Raw genomic sequence first — 27,323 nt, 5'->3', positions numbered from 1 at the left:
TCCGTGCTGAATTAGGCCCAAATGATAACATGTATATTCTTGTGATGCTTTTATGACCTGCTGTCATTGTTTAATCAACACCATTGCTTAGAAATGCACAGTACGGTATATGGCATGCATTGTGCAAGAGAGCAATAGGATAGGCAAAGAATTCTGCAGAAGTAACAGAAGGAAGGAGTCAACTGTAAAGTTTAACTGAAACTTCTAATTAACGTCTTTTTTATTTCCAAAATGTCATTACAAATACAGCTGTTATAATCAAGAGTTAACATTCTACCAAGAATATATATATATATATATAATCTATGCATATATTTTATAAAAAAAAAAAATACAAAACAGATATATATCTCCAGGAAACCATTAGGTAACCAAAACATTAAATACTATCAGCTAAATAAATTATAAATGAAAAAAAAATTAAATGTATAAAAATAATGCAACTACGGTAAAGTAAAATAAGGAACCAAGCTCTCAATTGAAATGCAGACACCTAAAACCATTCAGCACTACCTTAATCAGGCGGCGTTTAATGAGCTGCTGATCAGCAGAAAGAAAGCCGTGATTGATCTTAGGAAACACCATCTGATCAGTGAGGTCAAAGGTTGTAGTTCAGAGATGAGAAAGTTGAAGGACAGACATCAGAAGGCCCGTAGAAAGAAATAGAGACATAAGCATTAGATATAAAATAAATAGCAGAGTACATACTGACAGTTTGTTTCATAGAGAACTCGTGCTTTGTGAAATAATGTCGCTTAATAGGTTTATATGGGTGGAAAGGCCTCTTCATGGAAGTGAGGCGGCCATTTATAGTACCCTTTATGTAATGTACATATGTAATGAGGCATCTAGTGTAGATTCAGGAACATATTATGATGGCACGAATTCCCTGAACAAAGTACCAGTAGTACTGTACATGCAGTCAGAGACTCCAGTCAGCATTAAGTGACACAATATACACAATTTTATCACCATTGCTTTTATGGAAACCTTAGACAGTATATCTTGCACTTGTAAAAATAGCTTGACTTGGAAACGCCAAGTGGATGAATCATTAAAATTCCACAAAATGTAATCATTTCTTTTTGTGAATCTTGTGTTTAAAAATCATCATGCTGCTGGACCCCTGACTGGACATAAGCACCTTATCCACAAACCTTGACAGTGAGGATCTGATTACTATGCAGAGCAGCCATTGTAGGATAGCCTGGCAAACCCTAGGGACACAACATAACATAGCACCAAAACGAACCAACACAAATACACCACAAAGACAATTCACAGTGGATTATGAACAAACAAGGAGGTACACAAATTACAACTGTTGTTAATGATAAAATACTAGGGAGATGACAGTCACAAAAATAATCACAGAGAAGTGCTGATGTCATGGTTATATGTAAATTCAAATATGTGGGCTTTATAATCCAATATTCAGCCTTTTTAATAACCATAGCATCAGGACTCTCCTGAAAATAACAGTATTTTGAATTACTGTATATTAACGTTATTAATTCTGTCAGATTTTTCAACAACTTGCTGTTGCTGTAGAGTCTGATGATGCAAAATTGATTTATAACTTGTTGAGACCATACAGTAAATGTAAACATGTACCCCATCTCCTATTTTGCAATGTACCGTCTGTTGCATTTTCCCTCTGTTATGCTTTCATGTTGAGGCTGCTTTATGGCTTAAGAAATACATTGTCTACCTCTTCACCATCTATGAAGTGGGATGAGAGAGATGGGACGAACACAGACCTTCCAAAACGCTCTGCTCCTGATCTATACATTTAATGTATGATTGCTATCACCTGTGTTGAGCTAGCTAATTAATGAGAAAGGTGTTTCAACACTGATGATGGTAAGAGGGAAGTCTTGGAGCACAGCATTTTGTACCTGATGGAAGGGGTCATGTCAGAGAGTCTTGGAATAGCGGGAGAGGTGGCAGAACTATGGGAAGCAGGAGGGACTAAGTCCTTGTAACCCCATGCATACCAACTAGCAACCAGGCAAATGACAAGCCCAAAATACCAGTGTAACATATTGGCAGTGTGTAGCTCACAAAAATTAAACTCAATGTCGCTGAGAAGGGGTTACTAATTACCCTGGTGTGGGCTTATCTAGCACTGATTATCCTGCCCCCTTCCTTTTACCACTCAGCAGTGACAGCCTCTCTCTCCAGCCCAGCACACGCTGCTGTGTATTGGGATGCAACAGAGCCATGAAGGCTGCTGTCGCTGAGCAGTAATATCCTCTGCCTGTGCAGGGGAGGCTAATTTTTCACTAAGGAGACATGACCACACCTCTCTTGATGAGACTATGAGCCACAAAAAGTATCGGGGACTGGCATATGGCATAGCTTTCTATGGCTGAGGTGATTGATCCTCCCATGCAACTACCTGTAAAACTACAGTTTGAGAATAGAATATTAATTTATTATTCCAATCACTATAACACTGGCATTTTTCTGGAACTCTATATATATCATGAGCAAAGAGACAATATAGTGTATATATATATATATATATATATATATATATATATATATATATATACAGTATATACTGAATTTCTGAATTGCAATTTTACATTTTTAGCACCACTATAAAGTCTCATTTCCAAGAATTTACTAGATTGCTCCTTTTGGGTGAACCAAAATTCCTGTAGTTTTCTCTACTTGGAAAAATAAAATTTCTATTTGCACATTAAGGGGGGTATGCAATGTCAATCGAGCTCCCGCAGCCATCTCCCGATGGGGGAGATGGCTGCGGGGCCCTATTCAATGCTGTCTTCCCCGACAGCATTGAACAGGGGTTTTGCGCAGAACGAGCCCGACATCACAAGCTGTCGGGCTCGTTCTGCCGAGAAAAGCCGGAAATAGGCGAGCTCCCGGCCGGAGCTTGTCTATTTCCGTCATCAACTCGCGGCCACGCCCCCTTCTCGCCGCTCGGCGGCCGGGACATTGAATCCCGACTGCCGAGCTCCAGGCGAGCTGACCGAGAACGGGACAGGGTCACGGCTGTCGCGGTAGCTCGACAGCCGTGCCCCTGACATTGAATACCCCCCTAAATGTTCTACAGGTCCAATAAAGCATTTAGACATTTATGAGAAATATATTCATTCCTTTTTAATTTGAATTTTTTTTATTAGTTACTAATTAAGGGAAATGAACAGTCTAAGCTTCATCAAAACTGACCAGATTTGCAAAGAATATATAGAGAGGGATGCGCCAGCCGATCTCGGGTTGTTTTTTAAAGCTGCAATTTACCATGCCATTTACCATGCCTTGTAAATGATTGCCCCTTTAAAAAAAAGTCTGAGATCTCTCAGCTGCAAGCACCTCTGACAATATCAGACTCCTTTACATCCCGCCCATAGAATACCAACTCAGAGGCCAGTATTCAATGCCTCAGATTCGCCGTTTTTTTCAGGGAATCTGGCAATTCCCTGGTTGAATGGCGAATTTTCTGTTAGAAAAAACAATTCGCCATATTCTATGGAGGCAATTCGCCATAAATGAACCACGAATGTCTGCCGATTCGCCGAAAATGATTCTCCACAATTCGCCTGTGATTTTCAATGGGGTTTTCAGTGGAATTCGCCGACAGTGTATTCAATGCTCAATTCGAGTGCTGCATTCTCCATTGAAATTCGCCATGAGTCTCCGTTTAGCATTAGTCATCTTTTTTAGGTGAACTGTAATGTGTTCTTTTAAATTAAAGCGTTTTTATTTATTTTTTTGGTGTTAAAAAATCAGAATATTTTTTCTATGAAAGGGCATGCTATTTTTATTCATATACTTGCAGCACATGAATATATTTTAATTTTTTTTTTTTTTTTTTAAACAATATATATATATATATTTTTTTTACACATTCGCCAGCAGGGGGCCGGGAGCCGGAGCCGCTCATTAATATTCATATATTCACTGCACACTGGTCCCGATCATTACATAGGCACGATCGGGACCAGTGAGTGCAGCGGCTCCGACCCCAGCAGCACCCAGCCCTTCTGCTGGGGGTGAGGTGAGGGGAGGGAGGAGAGGGGACGGGAGGGGGGAGAGATATGCGGCTCCAGCAGTAGCAGACCTCTTGATGTCAGCGCTGGGGCTGCCGGAGGACTGCTGCTGCAGGCTGTGCGGGGGGGGGGGGGAGGAAAGGGGGATTCGCCTCAGGGATTCGTCCGCCTGCCGCCTGCCGCCTGCCCCCCTCACTCATGCCGGGAGCCCCCACAGGGACGCAGCAGCAGCAGGCCTTTAGCTCCGGCAGCCACAGCACGGTGATGTCAGCGCTGGGGCTACCGGAGCTGGAGGACTGCTGCTGCGGGCTGTGCGCGCTGGGGGGGGGGGGAATCGCCACTACCATTCCCCACTACCATTCGCCTGTATTCGAAGTCAGGGGCAGCAAGCCCCTGACGCATTGAATAGTGTGGGCTGGGGAAGCCACACGAATTCAAGATCAGCGATATTTGCTGGCGAGCGCACAGCGAATCCAAAACAGGATTCGCTACCTTGCGCTCGCCAGAGCATTGAATACCTGCCAGAGGGTTATGTTCCATATGAACATATGGGGTGATATTTTATAGGATGAGAGATTTAGAAAATGAAATGAAAATGAAAAATCTCCAGGTTTTTTTAAAGCGGCAATCATTTACACTTCAAAATCAAACTGGTTTTGCAGTGTAAATGATTGCCACTTTAAAAAAACCTGGAGATTTCTTACCAAATCTCTCACTTTCGGAATCTCTCATCCTATTAAATTTCAGCCATGATTTTTCAGGATACTCTGAATTACTGATCCTGGCTTCATTTAATACAGTCAATTTAAATGTAGTGTAAGCTGACAACAATTGTACAATTATAATGGGTTCTGTTTTTCTGAGTAAAAACTGATGAAAGCCATCATCAAATTCTAATTGTCTATTTAAAACTTTAACTTTCTTTAAGAGAATAAAGCATCTTACCATTAGAAGAAGAACAACAACTGCTTTTAATCAAGACAGAAAGGTAATGTTTTAACAAAAAGATTGCAGAAGAAAATGCATCAAGGCAGAAATGTACTTTAATATCCCAATTATACTCAAAGCTTTTATACACATACTTCTAGATTAGTATATTGTATTACTATATATTTGAATTAAGGAGTGTTTGCTAACACGTTAGCTAACATATTGTTTCAGTTTAACCATCCCTAATTTCTTACCAGTGTTTTCATAGGTACAAAGTATCATATTGTACATTATATTGTGAAAGTTATGGGCTTGTACACTTCAGTGCCGTCTTTCCCATTGGGCACGATGGGCAGTTGCCGGGGGGCCCTAGGACCTAGGGGCCCCCGGCCCAGCCCAATGGGAAAGATGGTGGCCGGGGTCCGGGAATCCGCTCACCCTCGCTGGGGGATCCGGGCAGGGGGATCAGGGCGGTGGCGGCAGAGGCGTAGCGAGGGCGGTGCCGTTGGAGCACCAGCTCCGGCCCCCGGGCGATGGAAGCTATCCTGGCGCCGGAGCCGTCCCAGCACCGCCAGCTCGCCCGCTCCATCTCCCCCGCTAGCTCCCACCGCGGCTTGCTGTGTGCGGGAGACGTGATGCTATTTAAAATTCACGTCTCCCTCTGGACCGCCAGCCAATAGGCGCTTGCGGTCCAGCAGCCAATCAACTGGTGGCTGCTGGACCGCGAGCGCCTATTGGCTAGCGCGGTCCAGCGGGATATGTGAATCTTAAATAGCAGGCGCAGCAGCACACACTAGTGCACTGTTACAGCGGGGACTGGGAGCGCCTGGGCAGCGGACAGCTGGGGGGTCCCCACTGTCAGATGTTGCGCGCAGGGGCGATCCGCGGCACTGCTCCCCTCTCGTGACAGCCATCACAGCCGCCGCAGCTAACATCATCATCCCGCCCACCCGGCTCCCAATGTGCTGGTAAGTTGTGGCCATCAGAAGGGGGACCATGCTCGAGCTTCAGTATAACAAACCTAAAAGAGGTCCAGACTCACCACCCTGGTGTTGGATGGTATGGGTATGTTGGGGACAGTGAAAGAGTAGGGTGTGTAATTGGGAGTGGTGTAGAGGAATAGGGAGTGAATGTGGCACAAACAGAGGGACTAGGGTGTATATGTGAGTAAAGCTTTATAGGGGGTCTGTGGGTGGAACAGGGTGTTTGTGGTGGGGATAGAGGGTTATGGTGTGTATGTTGGGGTACAGGGTGTTTGTGGTGGGGATAGAGGGACGTGGCAATGAGGTCTCTCCTCTTATATGGAATCAGTATGGGAATTCTGTAAGGGGCAGTAATATGGGCAATGTTTAAGGGGCACTACGAGGGGAATTATGTGTAAGGGACATTACGCCGGAAGCTGACTGGCTGCCGCACGGAGCCAGAGAGGTGAGGGTTGGGGAGGTGACTGTGGGCTCCTGGGCAAACTAATTTGGGGGGGAGGGTCCAGTGAACTAGGTTGCCCAGGGGCCCTTCCTAATGTTAAGACGGCCCTGGTACACTTGCACTGTATGCAGGGCCACCAACAGGGGGGTGCCAGGGGTACAACTGTCCCGGGCCCCCAGCCTCTGGAGGGTCCCAGGCAGATGCCCACATTGGCATGCCCCCCCCCCCCCGCACCCGCACAAAATGTCCCCACCCGGTGCCGGCAGCCAGGCTTGCACAATACACAGTGCAGCCTGCAGAGCGCCGAGCCTAGGATACAGAGGGGCTCGCGCTCTGCAGGCCCGAGTCCCGGGAGCAGATGCTGCTGCGCTGCCGACACCTCCGCTGGTAAGTAATTGGGGGTGGAGGCGGGGTGCCGGCACGCGAGGGGTGGGGTGCCGGCGCACGCAAGGTGTGGGGGGGTGCCACTGGGGGCCCGGGCTGAAGGTCAGTCCCGGGCTCCAACATTACTAGTGGCTGGACCTGACTGTATGTCTTTAATAACTTTGAGCTATAAAGGTCCATACACACTGGGTGATTTTGCCCAGTCTATGGACAACGATGATGGGAAAATCGCTGGGCTGAAAATTGCTCAGTGCATACACACTGAACAATTTTCAGCATTCTGTGGGACTTTCCAGGGGTTGACATCTTTCCATAAGTGCATATGCTGCACTTAACGCTGGATATCTGTGGGGGGGGGGGGGGGAAGGTGTTATAAATGTATTAAGAGTGTGCATATTGTGCACTAGGGACGGCCTGCCACTTAACGCTTGGCGCGGCTGTCCCCTTCAATCTCCTACCAGTTTATGACCTGGGCAATGTATGGCTGGCATACATCGCTCTTTTATCAACTCGGGCCACTTCGACAGCCCCGGACTAGCGTTGTTCTATTCTCACAGCAGAGACAATGCTAGCCCTGCTGCTGCACAGGGCTGCGCTTGAGAACTCGCAATAATAGCTAGATCTCGTGCATGCCCAGTTAGCTGGCCGAGGGAGAGGGCTTTTTATTTTATTTTAAAAAAGGTGCTTGCGCGGTCCTCGCAGATAAGGAGCCCTTTACTGAGAACATAACGACTATCCTTATCGGCTGAAGGGGGGATAATACATTAGAGGTAAAAGTGTGCCCGCTTCTCCATGTTATGAGGAGAAGCGGGACCTGATAATTAGAAAATATTAAATTCATTATAATACATCTATCCCATTGTCAGGTATTCAATGCGGCCGGCGAGGGGGTTAAACAGCGAGGATTGCAGAAAACCAGCGATCCTCGCTGTTTAACCCCCGCGCCGGCCGCTTGCTCTATTCAATGTTCTGGGGAAATCCTCGCCATCACAGGATGGCGAGGATTCCCCGAAACAGCGAGACCTGCGGCTAATGCAGAAAAACTCGCTGTATTTAGCCACGAGTCTCGCTGCTTCTGGAGCCTCATACGCCAATTCCCCCTCGCTCAAAAAATGGAGCGAGGGGGAATTGGCGTATGAGGGGGGCTGCGTTGAATACTGACAGGGTGAGTGGTGACAGCGAGCAGGAAGGTCTGCTCGCTGTCGCCGCTGGCCCACAGCATTGAATACCCCCCATTGTCAATCACGGTAGCACATTTCTCTTTAGCTTGGAAAAAGGGCATTTGCCTTCCAGAAACACTGCTCTTTTGCTCAGTAAATATTGAAGTGTTTAAACAAATATGTCTGTAGTGCTGTTCATGGTCTATGTTATGCGTGTATATGTAAATGTTTATACATATGTTTGTAGCATTCATTGTTCAAGTTAATGTTAACACAAAATTGCATATAATAGTAATAAGTTATAACATTGCTACTTTATAAAGCTTCTACTACTATTACTACTACTAAAAATAATAACATACAGTACTTGTTTTATACATACAGTAGCACTAAAAGCCTCAATCGCAACACCAAAAAGATTTTATCTACTGTATGTGCCAATATGAATGAGTTTTTTCCATGTTTTTTTTTTTATAGAATTCGATTTTTACAAACTTGTTCTACATTTGTACTGCCAAAAGATGCGATCACAATGCAGTTTTACATTCTATGTGTCTCTGTATGCCAAAATGCTGACAATGCTGATTAAAATATTACACTAGACAGCTATTGAAAGCTTTATAGCACGTTAAAGTTGGTTGCTAAATTTTTTGGATTTGCTCTCTTTCCTCTAAACTTTTTTCCCTTTGTGTGCTGCCAATAAAGCCGCAGTGCGTAAGGTTATGTGCTCGCGAGAAGGCATGGCAACAAGAACTGCCACCTGCTGCTTCCTTTGCACTTCCTTAGGTTACAGCCAGCTGCTGCTATTACACATTGCATCACACAGGCCTCCAGCCAGAGCAATCCTGACATTGTGCGGCAAGCCGTTCCCGGCTCTGTGTCTGAACTCACAGTTATTCTGCTTTAGCTCACTTTATTCATCTGTCAATGAATATACTGTGACATATTGACAGAGCATTATCTGATACTCTCTTTTTAGGTCATACAGAACTTTTGGGAGTCACCCTTCAGACAAGGCTTAAATGTCCTGTGCCCACAAACAAATGTAATCATGATTTTAGTCATAAACCTTGGCCCATAGGCCCTTATTCTAGTTGAATCGGACGGATGAGTATTTCGGACAGGAACCGAGTGTTCTTAGCCCCGCCTACCGTACGGTTCGCTCACACCCTCCGAATTTGGTAAAACGCTGACCGAACGGACAGCGAGTATATGTTTCATGTGAACACGTCCTCCATCTGTGGGAACCTCCCCATCCTCCGATGGTTGCCGATCATCGAATGATGGACCGAGTGGTCAGACAGCACGGAGTGCTCCAGACCACTCGGACATTTTTCCGTATGAAAGCAGGGATATGGGCGGGCAGCTGACATCCGGCTATGTCAGCTGTCCACCCCCCACATGTGCGTCACAGCAACATTACCATACGCACTCCCAGTGTTTTCATGGGAACGCCCATGAAACGCGGGGCGTACGCATATGGTAATGAGCCCAAACAGCCCTTCACGCCCCTCTCCACCCCCTGCTCAGATGGTTCCGTAAGATCATTTTCTGCACAGATCTCACGCCTTGTTCGTACATGTGAGGCGTTCGCACATGCGCAAACACCAACCATCGCTGTCTGTCCGCACTCTGAGCCATCCAACTCAATCAGAATAAGGGCCATAGTACAAACTGTTAGTTTTTTTAATACTAATATCCTTTTAGGTCTACAACTGTGCAGCTCAGTGGGTGAAAGGTCAATTCATGCTCAGTTAGGAATTTCAGGTCATACAAAAATGAGATGTTTGGGGCCAGAGCACTAAACCAGCTGATTAAGCCAAGACAATACTATTTCAATACTAGATGACAGTGGGTAATTCTATTAGTTACAGCAGATTCAAAATGAATTACATGCTATTTATTGTTAATTATAGAATGTGGCCTTTGCTCTTGGAATGATTATATATGAGATTAATACGTGTCACTTGTGGAAAAACTGAAAGTCTATTTTATATTTATGTGTGACATTCTGGAATAGAATGTACAAAAGTATTCTGTATGGTTGGCACTGCAGCACAGAGGTTGTAAGCATAGTAATATATGTGTATTACTGTATATTAGTTTAACAACAAATTATAACAGTGAGCTTTATTCACCAGGGATGTGCAAAAAGTTTTCTGGTGTACATGCATAGGTAGAGAAGACACAATCTGAGGGGTACATTTACTACGATGGGAGTTCTATTTCACAAGGGATGTTGCTATGGGCAACTAATCAGATAGTGGGGGATATACTAAGATGTGTATTCTTCTTCACATGTGATGTTGCTATGGACAACCAATCAGAATCTACTTCTTATTTATTTAGCAGACTCTAGAAGATAGTTGATAGGATCTGATTGGTTGCCCATAGCAACATTACATGTGAAGTAGACTACACATCTTAGTATATTTCCCCCACTATTTATTATATTTTAGAAGATGCTAAACAACTCCTCCTCTGACGAATACTTTAAACAAAATGCAACATTCACTTTGTTTGTAAATAAAATACTTTTTGTGCATCTGGAAACTTAAGGTGCATACACACTGTACAATTTTTTTTTAACAATTCCGTTGAAAGACATTTCCCTTGAACCCAGTGTCCTGGACGAAAGATATTGACGACAGACGAAAGATCTAGCTACAGTTTATAGGCTCTTTTTGAAAGATATCTAAATTGAGCTGCATGCACAGGTAACGATCAATCTTGATGAACAACTGGCGGGTATGTGCATCATCAATCGTCGCTTGTCTGTCGTCAATATCTTTCGTCAACATCTTTCGTCCAAGACACTGGGTTCAATGGAAAGGTCTTTCAACAAAATTGGTCAATAAAAATTGTACAGTGTGTATGCACCTTTACTGTATTGCACACCCCATGTAAAATGGTGGAACTATTTTGCACTTTTTATTAACCGTTGATACACAGCACCACCCTAGTACTGCATAATTCTTATAGGAAATGATGCTACATTTTTAAGTTACAGGACTCTTTTTGTCAGATAATAAGAAAATATGTTTTCCATTCAACATATAAAGGATGATTTAATTTAAACATGTATCAAGTTATAGACTATAGACATAATATGGAAGACCAATGGTCTCTGATTACAGACATTAGTTAAATAAACTGTTCATCTACATTATCATGATGTTATTTTGCCACTCAATATAATGTTTAACAATAATATTAAATAAAGCAGTAAATTGTAGCATTCTCTCTGTCTTATTAGTTCCATTATATTAGTGACCTTGAATATGTCATGTGCCTTGGAGCTGTAGACAGATGCTACCACAGTGTCACTCACTGCTGGCCCCTATGTGCTGAGCCTGATGTGACATATACCAGCCAAGTCTTGTTAGACAATGGTGTGCCGTCTTGTAAGACATTTCCTATGTTACTGAACTTGCAGAACAGGGTATCTACTGAGAGTAACCACTGAACTAATGACTGCATGGGTATTTTGTATCTTGTATATCTATTCAATCACTATAACTATTGTTATATGCCTAAGATTAATGCCTCCTTGTTAGTCTCATACCCACAGAGGCGGAACTATCATTGCTGCAGCAGGTGCAGTGCGCCGGGGGGCCCTAGGACTAAGGGGGCCACTGCTGCCCCTTTAACCCTCTTTCTTGCACCCACTGTTTTCCTTGTAACACTCTGCCTCTCCACAGCACCTTCTGCCTCTCCCTATTACCCACTGCCATGTTGCATATTATGATATTGGTTTTGGGGTGTAGGAGGGGTGCCCACCAATATGATGCTCTTTGAGTCCTTTTGGAGCATAAAAATAAGCCTGAGTATTGTTATTTAGGGCTCAACCTTTCAGGTTTTCAATATCTACTCTATGAACCTGGCTGTTTGAGAGGCCACCACTACAGAGACCTTTAAAACAGACTTACGTGTTCACACAAGCATTTGATTAATGTACCTTTATGTTCTAAATCGACCCCAAATGCTTACCTGTCTTGATAACTCATAAATACAAATATATGACATAAAATATACTTCTCCATGGTCAGTGACAAGACTTGGTTTAATAAGATAAATGACGTTCTCCCACAACTCTTTCAGGACAAACCGCAATAGTACGCTCTTCATCAAAGTATGAAATAACAGGAAGCTTCTGAGCTAATAGAAGGTGGCTCATGAAGTATTAACTGTTTTCGCAGAGTAGAGATATCTGCTGAAACACTCAGCTCACTGAGGTTAAGATAATACAGTAAACTACTGGATGCTCTCTCTTTATTTTTTGGTAAATGAATCCCTTCTGGAGAAAACATTGTTAAGATGTTATCTGTTTCTGTGCTCTCCCAGCTGTTCGCCTAACTTTCCTCAAGTCACCAGGAGGCGAAAAATATGTGTGAAAATGGCTAAGAGGATGTCCTGAGTGTTTTATTATTGCAGCAATGAGACACCAAGACTAATTAAATGCCAGCTGTTGGTGAAGGATTTTAAAACATGAAAATTAATATTAATACATCATTTATTTCATGCTGAGCATTTATGTTCTAGACTCATGAGTGCAATGTCTTCACTTCAGCAACAAGAAAGCAAAACAAGTAAAAAAAAACATGATTTATGTTGAGTTTTTATCATTTTGACATTGAAGAATATCTACATTTAAGACTGTAGTATATATTCAGTCATGGGTTCTACCATCCTGTAGTAATATTCGTATTAACCCTACTCTCCAACCACTGAAGAAAATATGTAAATTATACAGTTAACAGAAAGCTCTAATGACCATCTACAAAAGTGCACAAATGTGACTCTTACCTGTCATTTTGTGATGTAATAAATCTATTTAGGGATAATTATGCTCATTTGCAATGATTAGCAAATAGATAAGCCTGTCAGCGTGGTTCCAAGGGGAAGCTGGGAAGTTTAGGACATTTATAGAGGAAATGCCATATTCTGAAAAATTCTATCTTATGTTGTGAGAAAAAAATGTTTTCATGTGCTCCAATGACTGAAAATGATGCATTTGTGGGGTCATGTCTCTAGCAGAGGTCACAGAGCCTATACTTCCCTGCAAATAATCTGATTTTCACATATTCTCAGAAGTATCGGAGGTTACGAGTTCACACTTTATATGAGAAAGCACTGCTTTACAATTTACACTTAGGCAGATATTCAATACAGTCAGAAAAATTGCCATGTCGGAAAACGCGTGGAATAGTGTATTGCTCACCAATAAATGTTAACTTTTTTGAGTATTTTCCGCTGATGCTGATTTGACTTTAAACAAAGTCAAATCTGCATAGGCGGAAAAACGGCTGCATAGAATTGGTATGTAAAACATTGACTACCTCCCCTCCTAAGGCCTAAGGAGTAGATGTACTAAGCCTTAAGCTGGGTACACACTAGGGGCGAGATGTATCAAATGGAAAATGCGGTAAAACCCCGGTTTTACCGCATTTTCCTATGTATCAAAAATGATACCGCAGTGTAGGGTATCGCCACCTTTGGGTGACGATACCCTATAGAAGCCTATGGGCTTCTTTTCGCCGCCCACCGACGCCGACGCAAACCCGCCGCCTCGCCGACCCCCCCTCTGGCTTACCTTCCTGAAGGGTCCTCCTGGACCCTGGAAGGTAAACCTCTCCTCCCCCTAGTGACGCAGCCGGACGTCCTTCTGGCTGCAGGGGGGAGGAGGAGGCGCCGGGGACAGCTTGCTTAGCTGTCCCCGGCGTGACGCCGCGTGAGGGATGCAGGAGCCGGCTGGGAGGTGACGGAGACCCCCCCGCACACCACATTCCAGGTATCGCGGGGGGCCTCTGTCACCGCACCGCGATGCCAGCCGCATATGTTAGTACATATGTGGCGGCATCGCGGCGGGGGGGCGCGAAGGGCGGCGATGTATTTTAATACATCCCGCCCTAAATGACACTGCAAGTAATACAAAGTCACTCAGGATTTCCTTTGAACTCCTGGACAAACGATATAGTGCATACGCACTGAGTGACTTTCTAAAAGATATCATCAGTGAACTCATCCAGGAGTAATTCTGTCTTGGTGATATACTCATACTGAGCTGCATGTACAGACACAATGTACAAAGATGTCACTAACAACTCACAGGAGCGTGCATCGTTAACAGAATTGGGCGCTATGTACTAAGCCTTAAAAGTGATAAAGTGGAGAGTAATAAATCCCCAAACAACCTGCTTCTAGCAGTCATTTTTAAAACACAGCCTGTAACAGGGCAGTTAGGGGCTGATTCCCTGCTTCTTGATCACTCTACATGCTGTAACTTGTCAAGCTTGGCATACACTCTGGCATACATACTGGACGATACACATGAAAAGACATTATGACTGGTCATTATTGTGCATATTGTTTAACATTTTGCCAAGTGTGTACGCACCTTTAGCAGAAATAGGGGTGACAGGAGAAGGGATCTATTTACTAAGCCTTGGATAGAGATAAAGGGGGAAATTTACTAAAGGAAATTTGTAAAAAATAGGCGTGTTTGTATCCAGAAATACACTTATTTTTGACATTTACTATCCCCAAAATACGGCAATTCGTATTTGTATTGATAGCACATCAATACGAATTGCCGTGTTTTCGGGATAGTAAATGTCATAAATAAAAGTATTTCTGGATACAAATACACCTATTTTTTTACAAATTTCCTTTAGTAAATTTCCCCCAAAATTACCAGAAAATCAGCGCCAAACTGTTTTGTTACAGGCTGTGTATGAAAAATGACAGGGGCTGCTTGGTTGACATTTTATCTCTCTCCCCTTTATTACTCCCCAAAGCTTAGAAAACATGCCTCATAAATAAGGCTTGAACAGGCACTACTGTTGGAGACTAACAGCTAACATAAATTAATGCTGCATCTGGTTGCCTCTCATTGGCTACAACAGAGCGCTAATGTAGGAGCTTTAAACCTGTGACATCTCAGGTTGTGGCCACTCCGAGCTGCATGTACTGTATATTAAAATATTGAAAACTGGACAAATAGTAATAAGGGACATGGAGAGGGCAGATAAGTAAGATCAAAGCACAGCCAGATAGGTAAATGGACAGAATAGAAACCTGAGGCTGATTTAATATAGGTCACTGGGTTGCACAAAAGATATATATATAGTGGTAAAAGCAGCATTGGACATTTCAAATAGTTTCAGTTCATGCAACTTACGTACAGGCAGTGCATGTATCAGAGGGATGCGGTCATTTGGTCTACAGCATGATGGTCGACAGTCATTAGGTCGACACCATTAGGTCGACATGAGAAAAGGTCGACATGGGTCTAGATCGACACAGGAAAAGGTTGACATGGTTCTAGGTCGACAAGTCGTTAGTTGGACAGGTCATTAGTTCAACAGTGTCTAGGTCGACAGTCAAAAGGTCAACATGGGGTTTTTCACAGTTTTTTGAGCCGACATGTGCCGACAGGGCGTGGTGGGAGAATAAATTAGTGTGCTGAGCGTAGTGAGGCACCGTGCCCGACGCATCGTAGGCGCATCGCATGTTGACTGTGTTGACATTCAGGTAAAAAACTGTGAAAAACTCCATGTCGACCTTTTTACTGTCGACCTAGACATTGTCGAACTAATGACCTGTCGAACTAAGGACCTGTCAAACTAATGACCTTTCGACCTTTTCCCATGTCGACCTTTTCCCATGTCGACATATATCCATGTCAACCTTTTCCCATGTCGACATCATGGTGTCGACCAAATGACTGTCGACCATCATGCTGTAGGCCAAATGATCCCAACCTCTATCAGAAATGGGCTGGTTCATTTAATCTGACAAGTGGGTTACAAAATGATCAATATTTCTGTAACAGCGGAAGGGTGCCTGTCCCTTGCTTCAGATACCACTACTCGCCTGTTATATGAAATCAACCATTTTGTAAGAGCCCCTCTGAAACACTGGCTGTAGTATGATTGTTGCTAGTGAACACTGATCGCTAAGCAACCATATTTATAGATATTTTCGCTTGAATATATAGAATTAGAAATCACAGAAGTTTTATATATATATATATATATATATGGAATTAGTGCAGACCCCCACACATTTCTTTGGTACCCCAAGAGTTGGTTGCTACAAATGTAGCGGCTGCACAACTTGCAGCTACATGGTGACGGTAGACCAATTCTGTCACCCTTATTCTGGGAAACCCTTCAAGATTAGACAGCGTGTGTCCTGCACGTCTACCCATGTAGTCTACCTGATTGGATGCCCGTGTGGTCGACATTATGTCGGCAAAACCACACGGGCATTCAAGGAGCGAGCTGCAGCACACCGCTCAGCCATTAAACAGGCACTTATTGCAGGGGTTGGGGACCAACCAGTATCCCGTCATTTTGCCTTGGCCAAGCATTCTCTTGCATCTTTGAGGTACAGGATTATTGAACAGATTCCCAAACCCAAAAGGGGAGGAGATAGGGATCTGTTGCTGTGTCGTGCAGAGAGCAGGTGGATATACCGGCTTGATACATTGGCCCCAAGGGGCCTCAATGAACATGCAGGGTATTCATATTTTCTCCTGGGTTTGACAGCCCATAGGTATACTCCACCTGTTCTCCGCGCATTATTCTAACTGATGTGTTGCCATCAGTGACTTATATCTATATACATGTTTGCAGTGTCCACGCGATTGTATTGCCCGTCCTTTTAGTTTATTTATCATGGTAACTTATTATGCAGTTGATAGTTACCTTATGCTAAGTTGAAGCCGTCATTATGAGGGCGGTCATCCTGGGCGGGTTTAACCCTCTTGTAATTTTATGGTATTTTTATGGTATTTGTTATTTTTCTTTGTATGTATCATCACTTTTTTGTATGATCATTATATATATATCTGAGCTCTATGAGTTCGGTCTTATCACCATCAATGTATGGCTGGATCCGATTTACATTGTCTTAATCACAGTTTTTTGTTTTCATTACAGTGTGGGCAGTTCTGTTTGCCCTTCACAGCTTCAGCGACGTTCCGTCGGGAATGACGTCACGTTACTGCGCTGGGCGGGATGCCAGGGGAGCGCGCAAACGGAGACGGAGTCTGCATAAAGGTATGTGTGTCACTGTTGTTCTTTTGTCTTCTGCACCTTGATAAAGGGCCCGGAAGGGCTTGAAACGTTGGGATACCCCTGGCAGTTTGTGTCATTTATTCGAGTGCCGCCGCTACCACGATATATTGCAAACTTCATTGTTTGATCACCTGGAGGGCACCGGCTAATTTACCTTTGTACCCTGACTCTCCATTGGAGTGCCACACCAATCCAAAGTATTATATATTTATATATATATATAATTCCGTCACTTATATTTTTACTTCTAAGAAGCAGAAAATACTAGTATACTGTAGACTTAATGAGCTTTAATGAGGAGGGAGGTTCATATTTTATGAGGGAAGAAAAAAAATGTCTGGAGCAGTCTACAAATGTCAGACAGTACATTGCAAAAAGGAGAATAAGGTTCTAACTGTTATTTATTTGGTTAACTGGAAAACCGTAACATATAAATGTGAGTTATTAAAGGGTTTATACTTGCAATATATATACACACAGCCACACACGGTGTACAAACATCAATTACAGTACGCACACTGTGGAATCTGGATTTTAATATTACTGCTGAGAGATTGTGTCTAATGAGAGGATTATTCCCAGTTGCCATCTCAGCATGAATAGCAAAATCCCTATTACACTGCATGACATCACATATATTATTTATGCCATAGGGGTGCACTTGCAATGAATAAAAACAAACAGTTTTAATGGTGCTGAACTATTTTCTCTATTTCCCTTTATATTAATGATCCAGTATTTTCAAAATAAAGTATCATGATCTACAGTATGGATCATATCACACTTAATTGTTTTACCTTACATGTGACAAGGAGGCAGCGTTACAGATCAGCAACTTCCTGCTGCAATATAAGTACTCGGGAAATAATTTGAAAACCGAAAAGAAGCCTACAAAGGCAGAACATTTAATTACAGTCCTAGCGGTATATTCCTCTTTTTCAATTTAATATATGTAATGGGCTCTCATTGCCAAAATATATATATATAATTAATTAATTAAAATGACCGGTGCATAATAATGTAGATATAGGCATGTGGGGGAAGGCACATAAAGGAAATAAAGACAGAGTCTGTTCTTGAGTCAACGTTTAAGGAATCATGGTCCTTGAAACGTTGATGAAATACCAGACTCTCTGCTCTAAAAAATATCACCCCCCTCTGGACCATTGTTAATGATCGCATATGCTCTAACATCATTAACGCAAGGGACAGCTCTTGCGATAAGAGCTGTCCCTTGCGATGCGTCTGAGACCCGGGAGTCCATCTGCGCATGTGCAGCGCACGGCGCCGGCCGCGGGGTATGCTGGGAGGGATTTGTAATGGATCCCACTCACACAGCCCTGCCCTGACCAAAGTCACTAATGATCTACTATCGGCTAAATCCAAAGGCCTCTTCTCTATCCTCATCCAGCTTGATCTGTCGGCTGCCTTTGACACTGTTGACCACCCTCTCCTGCTCAACACCCTCCGCTCCTTTGGCATCACTGGCACGGTCATCTCCTGGTTCACCTCATACCTCTCCGATCGCTCCTTCTCCATCTCCACTCCGAACTCCTCCTCTCCTACTACCCCACAGCCAGTCGGTGTTCCCCAAGGGTCAGTCCTTGGCCCTCTCCTCTTCTCCCTCTACACCACCTCTCTGGGCACCCTCATCAGCTCCTATGGTTTTCATTACCACCTTTATGCTGATGATACCCTAATCTATCTCTCCTCCCCCGACTTATCCCCATCACTCCTGTCCAAGGTCTCACGGCCATCTCAGCCTGGATGACCAAACGCTTCCTGAAACTAAACATGGCTAAAACTGAACTTCTAATCTTCCATGCCCCGAACATCCCCTCTTCTCCCACTATCTCCATCAGCATTGGTGAAACCGAGATCACGTCCACCGACCAAACGCGCTGCCTCGGTGTCATCATTGACTCCTCCCTCTCTTTCACCCCCCACATTCGTGCTCTCTCACAGTCTTGCCGCTTTCACCTACGCAACATCTCACGCATCAGACCATTCCTCTCCACTGACGCAACCAAAATTCTCATTCACTCTCTTGTCATCTCCCGCCTTGACTACTGCAACATCCTTCTCTCTGGGCTACCTCTCACCCGCCTCGCACCTCTCCAATCCATTCTTAACGCTGCTGCTAGGCTCATCTTCCTCTCCCGCCGATCTACCTCCGCCTCCCCCCTCTGTCTATCTCTTCACTGGCTCCCCATTCCTTTCCGAGTTCTCTTTAAACTCCTCACCACCACCTACAAGGCTCTTTCCTCCTCCACAGCTCCCTACCTCTCTTCACTGATCTCTATCCACACTCCCTCCCGTCCTCTTCGCTCCATCGCTGACCGCCGACTGACCTCTCACCGAATCACCTCCTCCCACTCCCGTGTCCAAGATTTCTCTCGCGCTGCCCCCCTGCACTGGAACAACCTCCCGCCACCCATCAGGCTATCTGATTCCCTTACCTCCTTCAAGCGCTCCCTCAAAACCCACTTTTTTCGACTAGCCTATCCCTCCTCCTAACCTCTTTTGATCCTCCTATCCTGCCTCCGTTCCCCTCCGTTCCCACTTATCCTATTGTATTTCGTTCGTCCATCCACCTATTTTTAGTATGTTAACTCTTATGAGCAGGGCCCTCCTTCCTCACGTACTCACCCTACCTCATTACCTCACCTGTGCTCCTGTCCTGTTCTTCCCTTCCTCTACTTCATCTTCAGTCTCCTTGACAATTTTGACACCTACTTCTGAACTGATGCTGATTTTAGTTCTACCAGCTATACCCCTATTTATACTGTATCTTTCAACACACCCTGTACGTTACCTTGTAATTTTTTTTTTTTTTTTTGCTATGTACGGCGCTGCGGACAATAAATAAACGTACTACTACTACACAGCGCTGCGGTAAGAAGCCCATAGGCTTCTGCTGGGAATCGCCAGCTTTTGCTGCCGATTCCATCCGCAGCGCTGACACTGCGGAGGGGGGTTACTGCATACACGAATGGCGCCCTCTGTCTTTATTTCTTCATGACTCTGAGTGCCTTCCCCACACTTGTGTGTATATATATATATACCGGGTATATCATTTTAAATGAATTATTTCCCAACAGTAGCAAAACTATTTTCTTATGCTTATACACTTCCTATGGCATAAATATTCATCTATGACAACAATGCATAATCTGTAACAATATGTAACAACACAGTTAGTGTACACTTAGAACATGTATCTAGCAATGGAAAATACCCCTCATTAAGTAAATTCATCAAAATCAATTTTTTCTCCAAAATGTATTTATTCCTCCTATTATCTGCGGAAAAGGGTCTATACTATTTTTATCAAGGGATAATTATCCCATAGAATCAAACCTATGAAAGCAACACTGGATTTTTTTAAATAATAACATTTATGTCTTTAAGTATTGATCCAGAATTTGTATGTGTGAGCCGCTTCCAGTATTATGGAAATTAAAGTCCCAGCGTGACTGATGTGCCAAAAACTGATTTGCAATAGGACCCATACTACTGTATACAGTATATATATATATATATATATATATATATATATATATATATATATACTGTATACAAATATATATATATATATTTTAGGCACAGGAAGGCACTACCTACAGTATTAGTCCAATCAACATTCCCATTTACAGCAATAGAGCATTTAGGCCAGCATGACATACAGGGCCATAATTACATAGTACGGTAATTCATATGGTAATCGACAAAAAATTCTTAGTATTACAACTAATTAACTTGGTTGTTTGGAAGCAGCAGGAAAACACATTACCATTTTACAAGAGTTCTGCTGTTTAATAGGTACCAAAAGGTACCAAAAGCGTTATTTTGTTATGAGCACGACAGATGTACAATACACTGAGTTTGCTGAGGTAGTGACTGGAGCATGCAGAAAAGATGCGGGCTATTAAACAGATACACAGTGGGGCTACTGCGCTAATTCTAGCTTCAGCTAAGATTTTAAGTAATGTGTTTAGCAGTGTAACATTTTTGAAAGTGCTTACCCGAGGGCCCTGATCACCTTGATCTCCCTGCAAAGGGGAAAGATGAGATGATAGTTCAACAATGACTCTGTGCTACCCTATGATTCTCTCACAATGCTGGCTGTACTGTATGTCACAGGATTTATTATGCATTATTATGCTCCAGTGTAACATCAGCATAGATTTGCCATTCCACTTATATAATATATATACAATAAAAGGGGCAGGCTTAGGATATATATATTGAACCAAGGGACTGTATAACAGCAGGGTGTACATGGCTGAAGAGGTTTTCCTAGGGTAATATGTGAGCCACATCATGTCCTATTATGATCTCTTTGGCAGTGTTGCAAGTAAGGGGGTACTGTGTGGTACGGAGTACCTGTAAGAAATATGTTGCAGGTACGCAGTACCACTTACCCCCTGACCCACTGTCAATTCTATTTTTATTTTAAGTCTAAATATAATGCATCCGCAGCCCGCCCACCCAGCGTTATGATTGGTGCTGTATGCAGCTACCGGTTACTGCTGATTTAGCCTGTCACACTGACAGGCATCCGCGGCGCCGGCAGCATGAAGAGCAGGCTCCACAATTGTAAGCACAAGCTGCCCGGCTCTCCCCCAAGCAAGAGCCAACCCACCCCCAGCCATTCCCTGTTTCTCATTCCCTGTCTCCTGATGCCATGCCACTATTGTCATTTAGTCACTCCTCTAGCTTTGTGTGACTACGCCCCCCTCATGACACATGGCCACGCCCATTTTTGGTGGAGGCTATCAGTACCACCAAGAAAAAAATTCTACTTGCACCACTGCTCTTTGGCCAGGTATGTTTTGCTGCTGTCCAGTCCCCTGGTCACAGAACAATAAATGTTGTGATGCGGGTCAGGTTTCTTTTACCCCGTTATGGTGTTACTACTGACCTTCTCACCCTTTGGACCAGGAGAACCCTGAAAAACAAAAACAAGAATAATTGTATCTTTTTAATTAATTACAGATCACCCATAGGATTGTTATATTGTGCATCATAGGGAGGGGTTAAGGTTGTCTCTGACCCTGATTCAGAGGTGGACCCTTCTAGGCATTGGATGCAAGTGCTCTATGTTTACTTCTGTGTAGGAACCCATGATACTGTACACTGCCAATAGTCAATGTCAGAGGTCGCATAGTGAAATTGCATCGAGAGCCATACAATTTTGATGAGCGTTACTGGGTGAAAAACTATTACAGGGCATGAAAAGTGGGGGTTGGAGTTTTTATTACTTACTTGAGGTCCTGGTTGACCCTGCAAAATGATAAATATTATAGTTATAAATGTTCTGATAATATGAATGAAAGGTACAGTACTGAACAATGTACAATGAAAATGTGCAATAGCAGATAGAAAACGTTTTAGAACATTTGGCAAAACTTACTGACATGCTTTTGTATTGGTGCACTTCATTAAGATGCTTTAAAATTGCTTCTTGCTCTTGTACCTGTGATGTATTTATTTTACACTTGTGCGCCTCTCCACAGCAAAGCATACTACCAGATGGTGGCCATGTATTGAGAGAGCAAATGATTTTTGTGCTCATAATATAGAGAAGATGCATATAAATGGCAACAGGTTATAAAGGAAATACTTCATGTTTACCTATTAAAGAACAATTCAAACTCATAGTAATTTATTGCTAAGGTGCACACAGTCATTCCACCCCGGTAATCATTTATATTGCTGATTAAGAGTCATTTGGATGCACAGACCACACTCTCTTTGAGAGGTAGACCATATTACAGGACTCCGGGGGATGACAATGTGTCTGACAAGCTGAGATTAGAAATAGCAGTTCACAAATTAGTGTAGTGGCATAAAGTGAGGTAAATATTGCTTGCTCCTGCCCAATCATACGTCAGTATGCCATGACACATAAGACAGGTTGATATAGTAGAGTCGGAATTTGGGCTTCTGGAAATTGATCACTTATAACAATGTAAGTATAATTTTACTGCATATTTTAATAAATGTATAAAAAGCACTTGGCCAAACAAAATATGGAGTTAATTATAAGTTCCTGAGCTCTATAATAATCATAGATACACTTGTTTGTTGTACTTACATTTTATTTAGTTTTCTTTTTATGTTTGAACAGATACATAGCACTAAAATCATTCTGATAATACAGGGCCTCCTGCTTAGTTTCCATATGTGAATACAGTCTATTATGTAGTTAGTCCATTTATCAAACAGTACAATCTCCTTTATTATTGATTGTAGAGAGGTCATGACCATCCATAGAGACAGAGTTGCCATACGTTGGAGGCATAGCTAGCACTCCCTTACATATACTCCCACCATTTATAATGTAGCACTCACTACTTACAATGCACATGCACAGTAGACAGTGGGAAGTCTACTCATATGTGTATGTGCTTAATGTGCTGCTTGCCCATAGGGCTGCTCATACTTCCCAACCATTCCAGCAGTCATAAACAAATCCTGCCTCAGCAGGCTAGGTTGACGGAAATGCTAAATGCTCCCCACCCTGTGTTTTTGTTTCCCACAATCTCATACATTTTATGACCAACCTATAGTTTCCCACAATCTCGCTCTTTTATATACATTTTATAACTGACCTATAGTTTCCCACTATGCCTCTGCCTAGTAATTCCTTTCCTATACTCCCTCACACCCAACCTCTACAAGTTGTTTCTGTTCAAATAACCAAGAACTTCTGGATGATAGGGTGGGCAACTGTAAATGCATGACTGTCCTTGTAGGCTGGCTAAAATACCATACTTAATTTACTATGGGCATTTTGCTGTAATGATACATATGAGAATACACAAATTGTGTTCATTTCTATGAATGCACCTTTCAGAATAATTTTAAAACCGTCATGTTTTGCAGTTCTAATGGACCTTACAATGTAAGTGCACCTTGTAATGATCTGAGCTAAGTCATATAGGCAAACACTTTGAAACTGGAGGCGCTACCAATGTATGCACGCTCTGTTTTATCCATTCTATAGGTATGTTATGTGCAGTGCTATCTGCTAACATTAAGGCTGAAAGTTTATCTTCATCAATCTGGGAGAAGGCCAGGGAGCAGCATGGCTAATTAACAACAACTAGAAACCCCTCTTGTGTGTGCCTACAATAGATTCATATGGTCTGATTAAGACCAGATCACTGCTTTGTGAATTTGCACAGCGGCTGATTATTGATAAACTGCGCATGTGTACGGCCTGTAGAACACATGCGCGACACGTGCTACCACAGAAATTCTGCTACTTTTTTCCTTCGCTAACCATTCAAAAGGTAAGTGACAGGAAGTAGGCATCTGGGGGTGGTATCCGGCCGTTTAGTGGGAGTGCCAAGAAAATAACAGGCGTACCAGAAAATAACACTATGATTGCCTAGAAAAATGCAGGTGTGCCCAAGCGTTTTATGGGAGGGGGTGTCAGGCCGGATAGACTTGTATTCATCGCAGAAGCCGAGTAAGTCCTTGGCTATTCCTAGAATCCCAATAATTTGATGGTGAGCCTCTAACAAAGGATTTTGGACATTGTAACACGGCTGGGAATTCTTTCGCATAGCCATACACATCTATTCCCACAGTGTACACATTAATTGGCAAGTCAGGATTTTACTAGAACAGGGTGGCTGCTGTTTGTTGGCTGCTGCACATTTTCTCAGTAGCAATCATGTCTGAATTACCCCCAGAGTCCACTAGTTCCCATATGCAATCTTAGTTCTCAAACAGTCCACTACTCCCAAACAGTCCAGGTCACCGGTTGTGCACAGATGGTACAATCAACCTGACTGAGACACTAACTAAGGCATCTGTGTCTAAGCATGGATATCCTTAAAACTGTTAGTGGGCCGTTAGGGTCATGTTTGGGAACCACTGTCATAATCAATTATACAACTCCTTACAAGTATTAGCTGAGACAGACTGCCTGACAGAAGAGGTCTTGTCTACAAAATATAGATCAGTTTCTCCATGAAATGCTGGGCGCTCCCATATGCTAATGGGGCCGCCCACGCCTCTCTTTGCCCCCAGCTCGCTGTTCTGGGTGTGTGCATGTGCACTACATACACATCGGTCCCCGTGCGAACACAGACCTGTTGCAAACAGACCAGAATAAGGGCCAGTATTTCCTGCTCTAGGTGGAACTTTACTATATGGCAGAGATACTAAAATTGTGTGGATGCTTTGCTGATGAATGTGGCAACTATGCCCCTAAGTGAACTATACACTGTGTGTAAATACACGGTTATTTTATTTATTTTTTTACATCCGTCCTAAACTGAATTAAATGTGGATGTTGAAATGTACAGCTGCACAGAATACAATACATGGACACCATCGTACAGTATTCCACCATAGCCGACATATGCACACAACTACTCCCTGTTAAATGGTGTATCCAATTTCTAATTGAATTAACAGATATGTCTGTGACTGAGAATACGCATGTTGTATTTCACTAATGCTTTTCATTAACAGTATATATATAGACATGTGACACCTGTTATCATTGTTCATCATAAAACAGAGAGAAAAATACATTAAATACCTCTTCTTGATCAAAGGGTTTATCCCTAAGCCTTTATCGTTAATCATTAACACGAGGGCTAGCTACATTTTTTACTTATGGGGAATTATCTGTGAAATCTTTGTGACTGACCATGAAAAAAAAGTGACAAATTGCCCAGAATAGGTCAAAGCTGCGCACGTTTTAGGGATAAATGATGAGATTTACAGTTCTTTGTTGCAGATGCTTTCACTGTTAAATCACGGCATTTTGCAAACATCAACCTCAGGTCAATAAACAGAATGTAAAAGCTAAAGAAGACAGAATTAGGATTTTCTGCTCTTGAAATGAAATAGTGCTTTGCTGTGTTACCTAGAGTTTAGGAACGCAGTGAGGCTTCAGATGAACGATTGCTTGGGAATTTATATCTCTATCTCTTTTGACAGTTGTGCTGCTTTTTTGTGACTTAGTATACTAGTATGCAGTTAATGTAAAAAAAAAAAAAAAAACACTGCCAGCAATTGTGCATAGAACCAAAAATCCAGCACATAGGGGGTTATTCTAGTTCATTCTTTCTGACAAAATCCTTCTTAGATGGACAAAACCATGTGCACTGCAGGTGGGGCAGATGTAACTTGTGCAGAGAGAATTAGATTTGGGTGGGGTTTTACTTCAAAGTGAGATCTATATTGCAGTGTAAAATAAAGCAGTCAGTATTTTCCCTGCACAGGAACAAAATAACTCACCCAAATCTAATTCTATCTGCACATGTTACATCTGCCCCCCTGCAGTGCACATGGTTTTGTCCATCTAAGAAGGATTTTGTCAGAAAGAATGAACTAGAATAAACCCCATTGTTACAATACTTTAAGCTACAACTCTAAATACTTTACAATAAATAGCTCTTGCTTCATTGCACAATCACTAATATTCATTTAATAGACTCCAGCTTGATGTTTAGAGGTATGATTCAATTTCTAAGCCTTAAAGCACCTAAAGCCAATATATGTCTCTACAAAATATCACACAGTGGGGGAAATTTACTAGGATGTGTATTCTACTTCACATGTGATGTTGCTAAGGGGAAACAAATACGATCATGTCTACTATCTTCTAGAGCACGGGTGTCAAACACAAGGCCCGCGGGCCAAACTGGCCCGCCAGACCTCGTCATGTGGCCCGCACAGCCGCCGCCACCCACCCCCGCCTGGCGCCGATTACATTACTGCGGGAAGCCATCACAGTGTGAGTGTCACATCACATTCAGTGACACTCACATGACGACTCGAGACTGAGAGACATACCTAACAACGTGAGGAAGCCGGGTGACACAATCACTCCGCCGCGGCGCTCGCTGGGAGGAGGAGGGAGGCAGGACAGTGGACACAGACTTGTTAGTGTCACTGTGTGACGTGCCCGACTCCTCCCCGGCTCCTCCTGCAGGCAGCAGCTACGGCGCTGCCATGTGTGACACACGCCCGTCTGACAGCAGTGCCAGTGACACCGTGACGTGCATGCTGCTGCGGCTGCCTGTCGGACTTGGACGCCGGCCCGGCGGTGAGCTGCCTCCTGCCTGTGGTGCCGCGCTGCGCAGCAGTGGCATCAGTTGGTTCAGTATATTTACTGTAAGTTCGGCAGTGGGGTGGGCACAGTTGTGTTGTCTCGTTGTCCAGACCAGTCTGTCCAGTCCAGAGCCCGTGGCCGGGCAGGCAGAGAGCCAGGCCAGCAGCACACAGCCGCAGCCTGAGCCCACAAATCTGCAGTGCGGCTGCCTGTGTCCAGGGTCATTATCATTATCTGT

At 43.3% G+C, this 27,323-nt stretch overlaps 1 protein-coding gene across 1 annotated transcript in view; it reads right to left on the bottom strand.

Annotated features, from left to right (window-relative positions):
- Nucleotides 1–27,323, bottom strand: part of COL25A1 (collagen type XXV alpha 1 chain) — a 405,096-nt gene that overhangs the window by 130,797 nt on the left and 246,976 nt on the right. Inside the window, exons 5-8 of the mRNA XM_083178307.1 lie at nt 22,270–22,287; nt 21,926–21,952; nt 21,027–21,053; nt 1,158–1,217 (exon numbers count right to left, since the gene is read on the bottom strand). Of these exons, the coding sequence (XP_083034433.1) occupies nt 1,158–1,217; nt 21,027–21,053; nt 21,926–21,952; nt 22,270–22,287 (132 nt within the window). The remainder of the gene's footprint in view (nt 1–1,157; nt 1,218–21,026; nt 21,054–21,925; nt 21,953–22,269; nt 22,288–27,323) is intronic.

Source organism: Crinia signifera, chromosome 1 (assembly GCF_055691185.1).
Source record: "Crinia signifera chromosome 1, ASM5569118v1, whole genome shotgun sequence".
Classification (NCBI taxonomy): Eukaryota; Metazoa; Chordata; class Amphibia; order Anura; family Myobatrachidae; genus Crinia; species Crinia signifera.
The sequence above is the reverse complement of the archived record's forward strand: the minus strand, read 5'-3'. Positions and strand labels throughout refer to the sequence as shown.